A 17,606-nucleotide genomic window follows, 5' to 3' on the forward strand; every position below is an offset into this window, starting at 1 on the left:
TTCAGCGTGTTGTCTACATTTGTTCTCTGCCCGTAGACATGATGGAAAAAACGCTCTGCTGTTGTCCTGTTGCTTTTCGTGGTTTTAGCATCACGTTCCCATTCTCGCTCAAAATCAGTAATCCTCTGCACAAAGCCTGGCATTCTGTACTGAAGCCAAGTATGCGAAGGTTTTAACTAATGCATGTGTGGGGTTGCTGTTTTGTTGCCCTTTCCTGTTTTCTGATAGGTGTACTTTTAAAGAAGATTGTGCACATCCAGAGAACTATGAGAACTGGCTGGATATTTCATCTGGAGCTAAAAAGTGCCCTCAAATTAACCTATTTCGAAGCAGTAAAGATAAGGTAAGAGGAAAAATTTTAATTTGTCTCTATTGTCTCATTTTGCACAACCGATGCTAGCTTGCTTCTGTGTGTGAAAGATCTACTAGCATTAAAGAAGCTTAGTTAGGAGAGTCCATTCATTTAGTGACTACTATTGAGTGCCTGGCAAATGCCCTACACTCTGCGAGATGCTAGGGAAATAGCAGAGAACAAGTCATACGGTGAGTGTCATCCTGTAGAGCTGAAGAGGACCCTCATTCGTTGAATTTCAAGAAAAAAAATGGACTATTAATGTAGTAGAAAAATGTATTGATAAAAAAAAAGGAAGAAGAAAGTTCAGATTCATGGTCCACAAGATTCCTTAAATGGGACTTAAGTGTAGAATGTTATTTTATCGTCCTTTCCCTAACTCATGCAGCCTTCTCCTGATACCTATCTTGTACACATGGCTTTACTCAGCACTGGGAGAGAGGGCAAGAACCACTATGGGCAGTGCACATTGCCAGTGGGGTCCTTTGGAAAGCCAGTGGGCTCTTGGTATGGTCATACCACCATTGGCAGCTCTTCAGCCTTGTCACTGGATGAGAGAAAGGACACAATGAGCAGCGTATGATTCAAGCATCTTCTGACTCACACACCGTCCATACCCTACGGGAATACGGAATTCCCGCCTTGTAATCTCAGTGGTGCTGTAAGGAGACATTTTCTCCCTAATTATAGTTCTTGTATTATGAATAATTGTACCGAGTCCCCATCAGCAGCCAGTTGACCTGTCTGTTGAGCTCTCTCTGTTTTATTTGAATGCCACATTAACAAGGAAATGGGCCACTTTCTCTTTTCCCGTACAATTTGCCATTTCACATAGCAAGAACCATACCACTTAAGATGATTTAACATTTAATAAAGGAGAGCCAGAGCATTTAATGAGTGATAAATAATAAAAGAATAGAACTTTCAAGTCATAACTGATCAGAACTTACGGATTTAAAGTTATTTGGCTGTTGTCACTTTCTATTGTCTTCCGGCAGGTTGGGAGGGAGGGGGGCGGTGAAAAAAGAACTTTCAAAGCCTTCATCCAAACCTCCAGCAGCCCTGAGTCAGAGTGAAAAAATCGTGTGAAGAAGATGCTTAGGTAACTCAGCATAGGTGTGGTCAAATTTTTCTCTTATCAGTCTGAAAAATAGTTAACTTCGGTGCTCATAGAGAATGACCAAAAAATACCGTGATGTTTGAATACACCCAGGACTCTGATAAATGGTTAAGATTACCCAAGATATTTTGTAAATCGTTTTGAAAATTTTAAGGGTGATACTTCAGCTAAATGTAGGAAGAGAAAGTAACTTGTTCGTTATATGAAAGATGCTGCTTACACAATTTGCTTACCAATCTTTGGGTTCACTGGTATAAGTTAATCACCATTTCTATCTAGTTTGGAACATTGCAAGAAATATTTACCACCCAAACAACCACTAGTGCTTTCTTCTTTACCCTGAGTCCCACTGTGGTTTACCCAAATCCCTGTAGAGCCTTCCCACACAACCATTACCTTGCTCTCCAGCTACCATCACTCTCAAGGTAACGGAGATAAGAATTTAGTAATCTGGGTAAAGTTCATCTTTGAAATCAACTTTGGGCTGATTATTTTAATAATGTTGATAAGACATGTGATGCCATCTCTTAGTCATATTATTTCAAAATATTTTCTACCCTTACGGTCATCTGTGACTTACCTGAAAGTTCCAGATCTTTGTTGATTTAAATAATACCTGACCCTGATCTACAAAGATGGGGGTCTACAGCTCGGGTCAAAGAGTGTTGGCTGCCTGCCCATGAAATGCCTAGTAACATTCTAGTAACTTTCTGAGTACAGAAAGCCCCTGATATAATGCAGAGCCTCTGCTTCCAAGAAGCATCATCTCTTTACACAAAACAATTAGAAGATTGTATATCCTCATCCTCATTACAGAATCGGCATTAACAAGAAATAATTGGAGCAATTCCAGTTGGCTTGGAGGGATTTCGTGAGGTTTTGTTGAGCAAAAACAGCAAGATGCAGAAAAGTATGTGTAGCATGATCTTGTATTGATCAAAAACTCAATATATGCTATTGATACATATAGCATATATGATATGCTATTGATATAGCATGATCTACTGTATATGTTTATGTCTCTATATAATTATTTGCGCATGAAGAAAAATATGAAAGCATTCTTACTAGGTCGTAAACATGGGCTCTCCTGATGGTGTGACTGATGATGTGGTGAGAGGGAAAGCTGAGACAAGTAGGAAAAAAAAAAAAAAAAAAAAAAAAAGAAGAAAAATGAAATTCTCACATACATAAACACCAAAAAAGGATGTGTGACATCCCATTTTTGCATTATGCAAAACTGTCTGTATACCTATAAAGAGATTGTAACAATCAGTAAAAATGGCTAATACTAATAAAAACAGAAAAGACATAGAAATAGAAGTATTTCCTACAAACAGCAGGACTCTTAAGACAGAGACACTAGAGGGGCGCCTGGGTAGCGCAGTCGTTAAAGCGTCTGCCTTCGGCTTAGGGCGTGATCCCGGCGTTGCGGGATCGAGTCCCACATCGGGCTCCTCCGCTAGGAGCCTGCTTCTTCCTCTCTCACTCGCCTGCTGTGTTCCCTCTCTCGCTGGCTGTCTCTCTGTCACATAAATAAATAAAAAAAATCTAAAAAAAAAAAAAAAAAAAAAAAGACAGAGACACTAGAAACATTCTTTTACAGATCAGCATGAAAAGAAGGAATCCCACCATCACTGATATAACCCGCATTGTTTTTAAAGTTGCGTTTAGTGCAGTAATACAAGAGACAAGTAATGGAAATAACTATGGGAAAGGAATAGATTTAAAAATATCACTATTTGCTCCTCTTAAGTGGTTGTGTATCTTCAAATTCTAAATATATTAGCTTTAAAAACTATTCAGATTAAAAGTAAAAGTGCTAAATGTTCAATAAACATTCAAATATCAATAACGTTAGGTGAGGTAAAGGAGTTAAGGTCAATTAGTAAAAGATCCCATTCATGAAAAACAACCAAAATACTTAGGCAGAAACTTAAAGGGTGAGGTGTATACCCTATATTTTAAAATCACTTTTACTAGAAGATACATGTTGAAGACAGCTACCAAAATAATAATTTGGGCTATGCAATAGCTTGCCTTAAGCAATTCTAACAGTACTTAGATAGTGGGGCAATAGTTTTCTGAGGCTGTTTGTAACTCATGATAAGGAAACCTTACCAATTAAAAACATAAGCATAAAAAAAATAAAAACACACAAAGTATTTTCTTGGAAGACAGGAAAAACATCTTGAATATATCCAGACACATACTACATTTCTGGGCAGGAAGATATCATAAAAATGTCATTTCTTCCTCAACCTATTTTCTAGATTTCATGTCATCCCAGTGAAGATTTGAATGGACTTTTTCTTAAAAGTAATCTAAAATTCAGCTGGAATAATGTGAACTAGTCAAGAATATCCAAAATGTATTTTGAAAAAACAGAAATGTATTTAAGCTAGACCATTTCCATATGATTATAAACTTGTAGGTAGCGACAATAACTCAAGCCATGATTCTGTTTAAAAGTAGGAATATAGATCATGGGAATAGGCTAGAAAACTCAGAAATAAATGTAAAAATTGTAAAGATCAGACATTGTAAAATAAGAGGAAACAATAATTTCATAAAAGGTGCTGTGATAACAGACTTACAATATGGAAACATAACTTAATTCACATTTTACTTTAAATATAGAAATTTAAGCTAATTAAGGAATCCATATAAAAAGCTAACATGTAAAAACAGAAAATAGAAATGAATACCAGATAATTGGAAGTATAATCTTCTTAGCTCTGAAGCAATGTAGTATGTAATAACAAAGGAAAAATATTCATATACTTGACATTTAAAAATATACAACAAAAAAGATAACTAAAGCACAATTCAGGAAAACGTTTGCGGCAGGCAAGATATTCATTGATATTAAAACCAGGAGAAATTAAAAAGAAAAACGCCAGGACACCAAAGAGTGGGCAAAAGCATGCATTCTCACGAGAGGAGGTTTAGAGAGTTAGACATAGGGGACTATGTTCAACTTCACTAGTTATCTAATAACTACAAATTAAGGTGTTAAGATATGCTAACACCTGGCATTGGCAATGCCAATTAGCGCAGCCTTTTCGGAGAGCAATTTGGTGTTCTGATTCAAAAGTCATAAGTATATTCATTCTTTTGAAACACTAATTCCAGGCTTCGGATTCTGAAGAAGTAACTTGAAAGAAGCAAAACCGTAAGCAGGCAGATGCCATTGCAGTAGCTTTGTAGACTGAGAAACCTGGAAAGAAACAAGCTGTTTGGCAATAAGCAGAATGGTTAAGTAAAATAAGGTCTGCTAACCTGCTCGAATGTTGTGTAGCAAGCTCTCTGGCACCGTGGACATGACCAGCTAATAGACATTCAGACTTTCTACCTCATCTGACTCTTTGTGTCTTCATTCCCTCTCTATCCAGCCTAGTTGGAGAAGGAGCTGTCAACCTGGGAAGGATTCCCAAGTTGGGTTTATTAAACCAAGGCATCAGCTTTTCATCTATACTTGCCTGGAACCCACACCCACACAAAAATACCTTCAGCAGCCTGGCTTTTCTCTCCTTCCACTCCACTTGAAAAAACTTGCTATTTTCAGAGCAACTCCAATCTGGTTTCTGCCCCAGAGTTCCCCTGTACTGTTCTTGCTGAGGTTACTAGCGAACTCCTTCTGGCCATTCCAGCAGACACTGTAAGTCCTCTTACTTGGTCTGTTGTCTGTGTTCTTGAAACCCCCTCTCCCGTTGCCCTCCCGCCCTTGGCACACCGTGTCCATGCTCTCTTCCTTTTCTCTGGCCATGCCTCAGCCTCCTTTGCTGGCTTCATCTCTCCCTGACTCTGAATACTGGAGTTGTTTTAGACCCAGTTTGGGCTCTTCCTGTCTTTGGCTCTCTACTTTGTCTGCTGACCATTTTATCCACTCCCTTGTCTTTATGTCTCATATCTGTGCTCAGATCTCCATTATCTCTAGCCCAGATTGCTCCTCTGAGTTCCAGGCCCATATCTAACTCGATCTGTCTCTTGACTATTACACAAGTATCTTGAACTAAACACACCCCAAATTGAAATCTTGCATTTTCCACCCAAAGTCTGCCTTTCCGTGTGTCACATCTCAGTACACGGTACTTCCATCCATCCGTTTTTCTTACCAAAATCCTTCATATCCACATGCCCTACTTCGGGTCCTGCCCCATACTACTTCTAAAGGGTATCCTGAACCTGTCAGTTCTTTCCGTCTCTACCATCCTAGTCCAGGCTTCTATCCCCTCTGGAAGATCTCTTCATACCGTATGGCCCTCCAGTTTCCGAAAGGTGACATCCTCCCCATCCCACCCCTGCCCCGTGTTTCTGCTAGACTATAAGCTCTTAAAGGGCAGGGACTATAGCTCTTTGACTCACTAAAGCATTTAACGCCTTGCACAGCACTTGGCACATGTTAAGAGCTTGATAAATAGGGAACAAATAAATGTAATGATTACAGTTATGTAAAAGCTGTGTGAGAACTGGAAGGAAATGTGGAAAATTTAAAACTGCTGAGAAAAGGATTTCAAAAAATTTCCGATTCTGGTGTTGTAGTGTTTGAGTAATGAAATAAATGTAAGGCCTGTATGTATACAGGGACTAGGTGATCATGTGCTGAGATGTATGTGCAGTTATAAATGCTGGGTCGAAGGAGGCAGCGTGAATGAGAGCTCAGCCATTTGTGGGAGGTAGCTAGTGGGAGCGGTTTGGGCTTTGTTGCTATGCTCAAGTTTGCTCAAGGTGGGTGGACTTCAGTTAAAGCTGGGTTATAAGAACTTACCTTCTCTGGCAAGACTTTATGGCTGAGAAACAATGTTCTGGAAATGGAAAGATGGCGCTGACCCCAGGAGTAGATTGGACATAGCAAGCTGATTTAAGGACAAGAGGCAACAGAGTTTCAGGCTGGCCATTTGGAAAATGTGGATGAAAGTCCAATGCATAACAGAAGACGGACACCTCCCAGGTTGTCTGGGACTGTAGCTCTTCATACTTGGCAGGTTACCACTTCCTCTGCTCCCATCTTCCCACCAGATCCCCTTCACGCACCTGCTGCCAAAGGGGTCCACCACTGACATATTAATTCCTTTAATTTCCTTTTTTTTCTAACCTTCATTTTCTTTTTTAAAACTGAAATACAATCACATCTAACATTGTGTAAGTTTAAGATGTACGATGGGTTGGTTTGATGCATTGATATATAGCCATACGATTACCACCGTAACAGTAGCTGACACCGCTATCCCATCACATTGCATTTCCTTTTTTTGTGGTGGGATAATTTTCCTCTTTCAACATGAGAACTGGCTGCCTTGTTTCTTTAGATAATTTGTTTGGAAAGAAGTTGCGTTAGGGGAAATTCCAAGATATTCTCTTTGTGTCCATTTGTGTACATACACATACACACAGCCTCCCTCCCCAAAACTCTGATCGTATGTTTGACCACAAACAAAAACCTCAATTTTAAGTAGATTTCATAGGTCACCTTCCTTAACTATAATCTAATAACGTTACCAATAAGAAATAAGGAAATGAAAAATGTATCTTAGCACCAAGAAACAAGGTACATCTTATATAAACCCTGTCCTAAATAGAAAAAAATGAAAAAAAATCATGTGTTTGGATGGGAATACTTAATATTACAAATATATAAGATCTCCTAAAACTGATGCATATATTTAGTACCATTCCAATTAAACTCATAATCTCCTCACCCCATTTGGGTGAGATAATCTTAAAATTTATATGGAAGAGCAATCAATGTCTAGGAGATGCTAAGCAAATAATGAAAATAAAGATAAATAGAGATTTGCCTTTTCAGATGTTAAATATATTTAAAATCACAGTAGTAAAAGCTTGACATTGAAATAGAAGTAAATCAATAGATAATTGAAACAGAGCGGAATTCAGAAATAGATTCCAGATACATGATAATTTAATATATAACAAAAGCGTTATTTCAGTTCCGTGGGAAAAAGAGGGTATTTTTTAAGTAAATGGTCATGACATAGCTGATTAACCATCTGGATAAAAATAAAGTTGGACCCTTATCTCATACTTTACATAAAAATAAATTCCAGATTGATTACAGATAGAAGCTTAAAAAGCAAAACAAAGATGGTGGAACAATTTTATATTTGTCTATAGGCTAAAGTTTGGGAATAACTTTATAACCAAGGCAAAAACATGATGACATAAAACACGTTGTGTGGGGTAAAAGATACCACGCATACGAGTTGCAAGACAAACAGATTAGGAGACAATATGTGTCAGAAATATGACAGATAAGGATTAATATCTATACCAAGCGCTCTTAAAAACGATAAGAAAAATACAGAGCAGAAAAATAGTCCAAGAATATGAATATGTGATTCACAAAAGGGCAAATCAAATAGTCGATAAGACGTCTCTTTCTTTACATCAGCAGTCTGAGAAGTTCTCCTTCTCTGGCATGTCAAAGGGTGAGTTCCCTTAAGGCTCGAGGATGGATGGCGAGGGTCCCAACACAATGACGTGGGTCCTGAATCTTTTCCTTCCCCACACAGACTACAGTGACTGTGGTGGGAAGCTTCCCTCCCAGACGCTCCGAGTGGGAGTGCGTGGTGAAGAACGTGGACACGGGCAGGCAGCTGTGCAGGGGTCAGAGTCCGGCGAGCAAGACCTGCGCCTGCAGCGTCCCCACCAGAGCAACCTACAGAGGTAGGCGGGCCCTTTGCTGGTTTCTTGTTTGAAAGGGAAGAAGGCAAGAGAACATCCTGAGTGCAGATGGCCCAGGAAGCGAGTTGAATGTGAGGGGGTCTGTATAGTCCCACCCTATAGACCCAGTCTCTGCCCACCTCCTGCTGTCACCTCGGTGCTGCTCACCTCAGCTCTCCCTCATCCCTTGACTCCAGCATCCCGCGCTAACGTGGGAGTGGAGAATGATGGAGGAGGGGATGCTGGAGACAGCAGTGGAGTAAAGCTAGAGACCGTGGGACTGACCCCACCCAAAGGGCTCGGATAATTCAGAGATGGGAAGAGCTGGGAATGCCCTTGATGCAATGAGAAAATAGAACAGCTAATGTTCTATCATCATTGCATTCGTTCAGAAAGGAAGTATTATTGAATATCTACTATGTGGTGGGCACGGTGCTAGCTGCTGGGGATACAGTGACCAAAAAAGACAGACTTGGTCCTTGATGACAGTATTTATAGTCTCTTGGGGTAGAGACAAGTAAACTACTGTTACCATGCAGCGTGCAAATGTACAGAGAACCACGAGAAGCAGAGGAAGGAGGCACCTAAGTGAACCTGGGAGGTAGAGCCAAAGAAAAGGGGGAGGAGTATTCCAGGCAGAGACCAACTAGCTTGATGGCTAGAAAGAGAGAAAAGGCTTTGTTTGAAGAGCCAAAAGAAGTTCTATATGGTTTAGGCAAACGGGGTAGGGACAGATGGAAAGCAGAGCAATAGAAAATAGATACCAGAGAGGACACAGAGTGTCTGGTATAAAGAGCCATTTGCAAGCAATAAATTTTTGTTGAATGAATGAATGGCCACAGGTGGAGGATGGCTAGAAGAGGAAAGACGTGAGCTGTGAAAAATCAGACAGAAGGAAAGCTGTTAGGGTGATCCTGGTGAGGATGACAGAGCGGATGCAGAGACAGACAGGGATGGAGAGAAGTGGACAGATTCCAGAGACGGATAGGAGTGACGGTGAACACACTGAGGATTCATGAATCCCTGTGGGCAAGAAAGACTAGAAGTGGGGTCACATCATTGGTGCAGGCCTCCTAAAATGGGGGACGATCACGATGGAATGGAGTTTTGTGGCGAGAGCTGGTGTCACTCAGTTAATCCCAAATCTCTCCAAAGGGAATTTAGCGCACCAGGCCAGAGACGCAAGCTTAAAAAATGCCTCTCGGCCACTGGGCTCTTGGTAACTGGTTGGGATCGAATAGCTTGGAAAATGATTTGTGTTCTCCATTTTTCCTCGTTTACACTATGCAGCCTTTGTGATAGACTTCTGGTTAATTTTGCTCATTATAATGCAGATCTTAGTCATGTATAAAATCTGTTTTTCAAGTTTTTGAGATCACCTCATAAAGCTCTTTGGTCGCGTTGAGAGCCTCCATCCGTTGCACCCAACCTCTGTCTGCCCTTTTCTTGGAATGCCTTGAATATTCTGAGCCAGCAAACTCCCGTCCCACCTTGTGCACTCAGCCAGTGTCATTGCCAAACCTGTGTCCGTGCCGTCACCCCTTTCATCAAATCCTGTTGCTCTTCTGCTTTGAAACATTGGAGGAAGAGTCACTTCCTTCATAACGGTCCGGCTATTTGGGCACCTCCCACAGTCCCCACAGGCACCCCCATCTTGGTAGCCAGGTGCTACATGGAACTCAGACCACTAGTGGGATGTTTCCTTGACTGTCCTGTCATTGTTGGGTTTTTCCACCTGAGCCATTTTATCTCTTACAGAATCACTGTGAATGCTACCAGAGCAGAGATCAAATACATTCATTTCCTTGTGATATTTCCCAGTAGTGTTTTGTGCATGGCTGACCTGAAGAAAAATGCAGCTTTTCCTGGTGTTCATCACTGAACATTGTAGATTCCACTGAAATGTAATTTCCCTGGGAGTCTCTCCATGCTTCCTGTCCGTATGTCCGTTCTACTAACATTTACAAGTGGCTCTGCCAATGCTCTTGCTGAGAGGTCACGCCCCCCCCCAGCCCTCCTTGTCTTTACAACCAAGGGTTATCCTTTCACATATAACCCCTTCATGTGAGCAGAATCGTATGTGGCATCCTGGCTTTTAGAATGTTATCGCTGTAGAAAAGTATCTTAAGATAAGAGTTCTCAGACTTTGGGAATCACACACTAATAACATTTCAGTAAGAAAGGGTGCCAACAAACTTACACCAACTTATTTGGTCAAGCGAAGTCTTTCGTTTTAGAAGTCTCATCCTGTCTCCACTAACTCATAAAAGGAAGACAGTATCCTACCAAATGGATGATGGTGAAAACCTCACAGAGGAGCACTGGTCCCTGGACACAGTGGGTTTTGAAGGGGGCCACTCCAGGCTGCGGCACCCAGCGCCGGCTGTATGCAATCATGTCATGGGGAACGCTGCCCACCACAGAGTCCCAGAGGCTCTCCGGGTGTGTTACGTCAGGATATCGAGGGGCGTGGCTCTGGGAACGGTTTTCATCAGTTTCTCAAGTGATTCTGACTGGGATTGGGAATCATCTTGGATAGAATATGGAAGTTAAAGACATACAGAAACGATGACGTTTCTCTAATGCTGATTGAGCACGGTTTTTATTTTTCTTGTTACTTTATTCTTTTCAAGGGTTTCTACCCAATGAGTATGTTTTCCAAAGCTAATAAGAAAACCTTTTATCATAGACTTGGCAACAGTTGACTCCAAGAGGATCACGGAGCCCAGCCCATGGGAAGCACACTTAGGGTCTGTTGGGCAAACATCAGTAGTGTGGATTTTGCTGAAGCTACAGGAATTTCATCTCTAACATTCTGGTTATCATGTTCTAGGCAGTTCTTGCTCGGTGACTTGTTTTATTCTTATGCTGTGGCCAATTACAAGCTGAGATAGTGATCCCGGGGAGAGTATGAGATGTAAATGGGCTGTAAAATGGCTTTTTCCTAGTGATTATCCATGGGAGGCTTGGAATGCGAGGTGGGCCCGGGTCTGTTTGGAGGCTTGTGCTCTGCACTTTGGCTGCCTGACGTGAATGGCCCACGGGAAGGAACCACATACTGATTGAAATGTTAGCGAACAGCTGGCACACCCCCACCCTCTATGCAAAGGAGGCAAAAATATTTATTTTTTGCATTTACAGCTTTGCTTGACGATAGCGGGACTCCACCGTAAATGACATTTTTTTCCCCTTTGCTCCAGATGTTTTGGTTGTCAACGTGACATTCTCCGTCGGTTCTTGGCATTTATCAAAAAGATTCAACTTTACCAACTGCTCGTCATTAAGAGAGTAAGATTTTATTTGAAATTTAAATATTCTCTCATTGGTTTTAATTTATTTATTTGCTTTATGCCTCCATTTCCTCCATAAAGAACTCTTTTGTGGAGTGGAACTTTCTAAAGTGCCTTTTGGAGCATGGCCTAACGGGAGATAGGAGGGCCCCTGAGCTAATAAGCTGGCTCGTTCAAGCCCTGGTAAGTAAGGTGGAGCAGCTAAGGAGCAAACAACTGGGCTTAAGTGTTCCTCCCAACAGGGAAATACGTTTTCCCCAGACCACAAGGCGCCTTGGAGTGAGTAGAGTTGGGGGGGGGGGAGCGGGGAGGTGGTGCTGCTATGTTCTCCCCTGATCGGAATGGCTTTGGGAATTTGAGTCAAGGGAGAGGGTGTGAGCATGAGGCAAGGGAGATCATCAAGGAGAAGGACAAGATGAAATCTCTTTCATCGAAAGAACATGTTCATTCTCCCCCCGCTCCCACCTTTTTGTATCACCTTTGGCCATGTTGGACTACGTACCCCCCTGAGTTAGGGCCACACCTCACTCCTTGCCTCTAATGCAGAGAGAAGATAGGGAGGAAATGTGTTTCTCAGATTTCTGATTTTCCAGTTGAAAGATGGGTTGGAGGTTCCCATGGAAACAACGGGAAGCTGTATTATTAGTGATTCTATAGTTCATTCAGTCGTTTGATTGACCAACTCTGTGGGTATCGAATGCGAGTTTCTTTTGGCCTGGCTTGGGAACCACTGTTGGTAGGGGGGGAAAGGAATTCAGGCTCGAAACGGAGTTGGAGAGTCCCTCTACAGCTAGCCAAACAGGAGCCCCTGGACCACATCATTATTGCTGTGGCGCTCTCAGAGAAGGATCAAGTTCAGTTCTAGTAAACTAGATGAATTTCAGGAGGAAGAAGAAACCAAACTTGATACAGAAAGCCTCAGAAGTCTGTGAAAATAGGGAAGAAGGGGCAGAGTTACAAAGAATTTTATAGCTCAAAGAGGGCTGAAACATAAAGCAGGTTCCCCCTCCCCAGTCAGAGGCCAGGTGGAAGGAAGTGACTGGCCCCCGGCCCCACAACTAGGTAATTAAGAAGCAGCTGCTGAGACCCGCAGCTCCTCAGACGGAGAGAGTGCCCGGTCCTTGGGTACCTACTTCCCTTAGTAAAATGTGCAGTACAGGACTCGCCCCTGCGGGGCAGCGGGGCAGCGGGGCAGCGGTGGGAACGCAGATCGCAGGGCTGCTTCTAGCTCACGTGGGTGTCTGGATACGCACGTCCAGTGAGCCATGTTTTCTTCTCCCGTCGAAGCAGCAGTTTCTCTAGATCAGAGTCACAGAGTGCTTTGGCATTTCTAGAAGACTCTATAAAATACGAATGGTGTCCCCTCTCCCTGCACTGGCCCTCTAGCTGTCCCAGCCTGACACCCCCCCCCCGCCCCCCCGTGGCTGTGTTTCCAGACCAACCTCAGTTTCTGTTTTTATTGTTCCTTCAACTCCGATTTTCCTATGACGAGCTTTTCAAGCCCTCCGCTGTGAGCCTCACGTGATAGGTTATTTGATTAGTAGACACAGTTCTTCCTTAATTTGATGAAAAAGCCAACAGTGGCACCCCTTCCCTCTACTTGCCAGGCGATTCTTTTGGTCTCGCATCTTCCAGGCAGTTGGGGGTTGTTACCGCTCCAGCGAGGGAGGGCGTGCTGAGCCAGGGCTGGAGATGGGGAGGTCAGTCTCCAGAGGGAAACTTACCTGAGGGTAGACAAATAGCAGAACCAGATTCAGAAACAGAGCCAGTGGGTTCCTGTTATCTCCCAGCGCAGCAGGTGACCCCAGCTTCCGGTTTCCATGGCAACAGCCCTGCAGGTGTGATGACAGTCCATCAGCCCCGGGGGCTGCCCAGAGCAGGGCACAAAGTCAGTGCTCTAGCCTCAGCCTCAGAGGACTGTCTTCTCTCCCCTGGGTTCATCAGTCTGTCCAGGGGTTTGGTTTGGGTTTTTTTTTTTTTTTTTTTTTCTGATCTTCTTTTAAATGCTTGCACACTGCATCACAGAGGGAAATTGTGGGAGGTGAACGTTTTCCTAAAAATGCAGGAATTAAGTTGGTTTTCCGTGTTGCCAGATGCCCAGTATGTATTGGAACTGGCTGTGCTTGGTGTAAAAGTGAGAGGAAGTGTATCCATCCCTTCACAGCCTGTGACCCTTCTGATTACAAGCGAAGCCAGGTAAAGTACCATTTTTGGTATTACAAGGTTTAACCACAAATAAATGTTCGTGATCACCCAGTCCCGGTCTGTCTTTTGTGTTTGTTTCAAACTCTGAATTTCCCATCTGTTCGAATGTTGAAGGGCTATTCCTCATTTCAGGAACACTGTCAAGCTGCTGTTGAGAAACGGACACCACCCAGGACAGCAGGAGGAGGAAGATTCACGGACAATAAGAGTAATAGGACCCATCAGGGCTTGCAGGTCAGACCCTGATTTTGGACTCATGACAGAAAAAATTCCCCTTTTAAAAATGACAGTAACTACTCCTCCTACTTTGGGTTCCTTTAAAAAATTCCCTGTTTTACTTTCTACCAAAATTCCCTTCTTTACCTTTGATTTTTAACCAAGTTCCACTTAATTGGCTCAATACATCAAAGACTGCACGCTCACATAAAAGAAATTAAAATTCTGTAATTATGAAAAATGATATTGTTCCAGTAGGAGTAAAATTTTCAAGGTGACTTCGCAGCTCACTCTGGAGGAGTTAGAAGGAAGCAGATAACACACAGCACTGAGGGGGTTTCAGTTCGAACCACACATTTGCGATGGCATTCCTGGGGGTTATGTGGGGTGAGGGGAGTCTATGCAGAGTATACAAACTAACCTCCTTCAGATTGCCTCTCTTTACTTTGTGGAGGTGATCTGACCCATAGTTAATACTGCCAAAGCAAAGAATTGTGTCTTATGACACACACACATACACACACATATGTGTATATATGTATATGTATACATATAAATTATATATAATTATAAATATATCATAAATATATACATATAAATATATTTATATATATATTTTTATGTCTCTCCATTTCCCCAAAATTTTCTTATGATATATATATATACACACACATATGTGTATATATATGTATATGTATACATATAAATTATATATAAATATATCATAAATATATACATATAAATATAATATATTTATATGTATATATTTCTATGTCTCTCCATTTCCCCAAAATTTTCTTCATGGAAAAATATTTTCCATGAAATTTCCTTGGAAATTCCACTGATTTTCTTCATAGCCAATCACCAGGATCAACCAACAGACATGTTTGAAAAGAAAGGATATGACAATGTGAACATTCCGGGCAGAGTATAGTGGCTGTGCTGAGAGTGGCTGGCTTCACTGAGCCGACAGGAGTTAATTGAGCATGTACTATGTGGTGACAAGCAAAACAGGATAGGTTCTTGCTCTTACTAATCTGGAGGTCTAACAGGAGCAGACAAATTAAAACAACATTTCTTTTTCTAAAAGGCTCCGTTTTCTATTTCATGACTAATCTGTGGCTTTGATTTATCCATTTGTTGTTACTTAAGTTCAAGTGCCAATATAGATAAGTAGCACATTTTTCGTCGCTACTGAAATGTTGATAGTAACTTGAGGTGAATGACTAACAGGCAGAGAGAATGTGAATCAAAATGGATTATGAAGTTAATTGAAGACATTAGAAAGGCTTGGTGTGCCAGTATCTCCAGATTTGAAGTCTTTGAGGTTTTATTAATTGATGGACTACTCTTCTCTTCCCATTAGCTTGTAAAACTAAGACATAATGACAGGTATTTGGATTAAGGAAGCAGTGGCTTTTTAAAATAATTAAATTTCTCTTTTGTTATTGTCTTAGTTGTTTCTTTTCAATTTTAGTAAGAGATACTTAATTTACCATCTTTGCCGCTTCTAAGTGTGCGGCTCAGTGGTGTTAAGGACAGGCACACTGTTGTGCAACCATCATCACAGTCCATCTCCAGAACACATTTCATCTTGCAAAACCGAAACTTTGTACCCAGTTAAAAAATAACTTCCCGTTTCCTCTCCCCCCCCACCCCCTGCCAGTCCCTGGCAACCACCATTCTACTTCCTATCTCTATGAATTTGATTACACTAGCTACTTCATATAAGTGGAATCATACAGGAATTGAATTGTCTTTTTGTGATTGGCTTATTTCATTTAACATAATGTCTTCAAGGTTCATCCATATTATAGCATGGAACACAATTTGCCTCTTCTTTAAGGCTGAAAAATATTCTACTGTATGTATATACTACATTTTGTTCATCCATTCATCTGTGGTTGGACACTTGGGCTGCTTCTACCTTTCGGCTATTGTATATAATGCTACTATAAACACGGATGTATAGATATCTCTTGAAGACCCTGTTTTCCCTTCTTTTGGGTGCATATCCAAAAGGGGAATTGCGGAATCATGTGGTAATCCTGTTTTTGATTTTGGGAGGAATGCCATGCTGTTTTTCATAGTGTTCTGCCATTTTACATTCCCACCAACAGTGTATAAGCATTCCAGTTTCTCCACATCCTTCTAACTCCTGTCATTTTTGTGGTTGTTTTTATGGTAGCCATCCTAAGTGGGTGTAAGGTGGTATCTCATTGTGGTTTTGAGTTGCTTTCCCCTAGTAATTAGTGATATTGAGCATCTTTTAATGTGCCTGTTGGCCATTTGTGTATCTCCTTTGAGAAATGTCTATTCAAGTCCTTTGCCCATTTTTTACTCAGGTTGTTTTTCTTTGTTGTTGATTTATTAGGTGTTCTTTATATATTCTGGATATCAACCTCTTATCAGATACATGATTTGCAAATATTTTCTCCCATTCCATAGGTTGCCTTTTCAATCTGTTGATTGTATCCTTTGATACACAGTTCTTAACTTGGTGAAGTCTGGTTTTTCTCTTTGTTTCTTGTGCTTTGGGTGTCCTATCCTGGAAATCATTGCCAAATCCAATGTCATGAAGTTTTCACCCATGTTTTCTTCTAAGAGATTTACAGTTTTAATTCTTACATTTAGGTCTTTGGTCCATTTTGAGTTAATTTTTATATATAGCATAAAGTAAGGGTCCAACTTCATTCTTTCCCATGTGGATATCCAGTTTTCCAAACACCACTTGTTGAAAAGATTGTCCTTTTCCCATTTAATGGCCTTGGCACCCTTATCAAAAATCATTTGACCAGATAAGCAAGGGTTTACTTCTGGGCTGTCTGTTCTGCTCCACTGCTCTATATGTCTGTCTTTATACCCATATCACACTGTTTTCATTACTGTAGCTTTGTAATAAGTTTTGAAATTAGAAAGTGTGAGTTGTTCAACTCTGTTCATCTTTTTCAAGACTGGGAAAAATTTAAACTTTTATTTTGAGGCAATTGTAGATTACGTGTGCTTGTAGAGAAATAACACAGAGAGATCTTCCCTATCTTTTGCCTGGTTTCCCCCAATAGTAACATCTTGCAAAACTATCACATGGTATCACAACCAAGATACTGACAGTGATAACAGTCAAGATACAGAACAGCTCTATCACCACACCCCCTTTCCTCCTCCCTCCTACTCCTCATTTCTGACCCCTGGCTTCTACTAATCTGCTCTCCATTTCTATAATTTTATAATTGCAAGGAGTCTATATAAATGGAGTCATCCAGACGTGCCCTTTTGGGATTGGCCTTTTTAACTCAACATAATTCTCTGAAAATTCATCCAAGCTCTTTTACAGATCAATAGTGTGTTCCTTTTTATTGCGGAGTGGTAGTCCAGACAATGACTTTTAACATTTCTTTTATGTTAGTGTCTTCCTGTGCCTTTTGACCTTTGACACTGGGTGGTTAGAAGAACTGGCTGGGTTACCAAGAGGGCAAGACAAGGCTGAACGTAACCAAAAGTCCAGGCCTGTCTCCAGTGCTGCTGTGTGAATGACCCTTCTTAGTTTGGAGAAAGGTATTTTGTTGATACTGGAATGTTTTCTTTGAATACGTGGCTCAGAACAGAATCTTGACTTCGGTTCATAGGGAATGACGTAGTATTGGTCACAGGAGGGATTGCTCACGCTCTGGCGTGTGCTACTGTCTTTCATTATCATGTGATGTGTAACTCCGCATTTCTAGTTTGGGTCCTGTGTTGG

General features: G+C 41.3%; 1 protein-coding gene across 1 annotated transcript in view; it reads left to right on the forward strand.

The window, feature by feature from the left end:
- The window catches only part of PLXNC1 (plexin C1), a 142,457-nt gene that overhangs the window by 55,346 nt on the left and 69,505 nt on the right, over positions 1-17,606 (forward strand). The window contains exons 5-9 of the mRNA XM_040637323.1: positions 229-343; positions 8,006-8,159; positions 11,357-11,444; positions 13,540-13,642; positions 13,784-13,885. Of these exons, the coding sequence (XP_040493257.1) occupies positions 229-343; positions 8,006-8,159; positions 11,357-11,444; positions 13,540-13,642; positions 13,784-13,885 (562 nt within the window). The remainder of the gene's footprint in view (positions 1-228; positions 344-8,005; positions 8,160-11,356; positions 11,445-13,539; positions 13,643-13,783; positions 13,886-17,606) is intronic.

This window comes from Ursus maritimus, unplaced genomic scaffold, assembly GCF_017311325.1.
Source record: "Ursus maritimus isolate PB19 unplaced genomic scaffold, ASM1731132v1 scaffold_21, whole genome shotgun sequence".
Taxonomy (NCBI): Eukaryota; Metazoa; Chordata; class Mammalia; order Carnivora; family Ursidae; genus Ursus; species Ursus maritimus.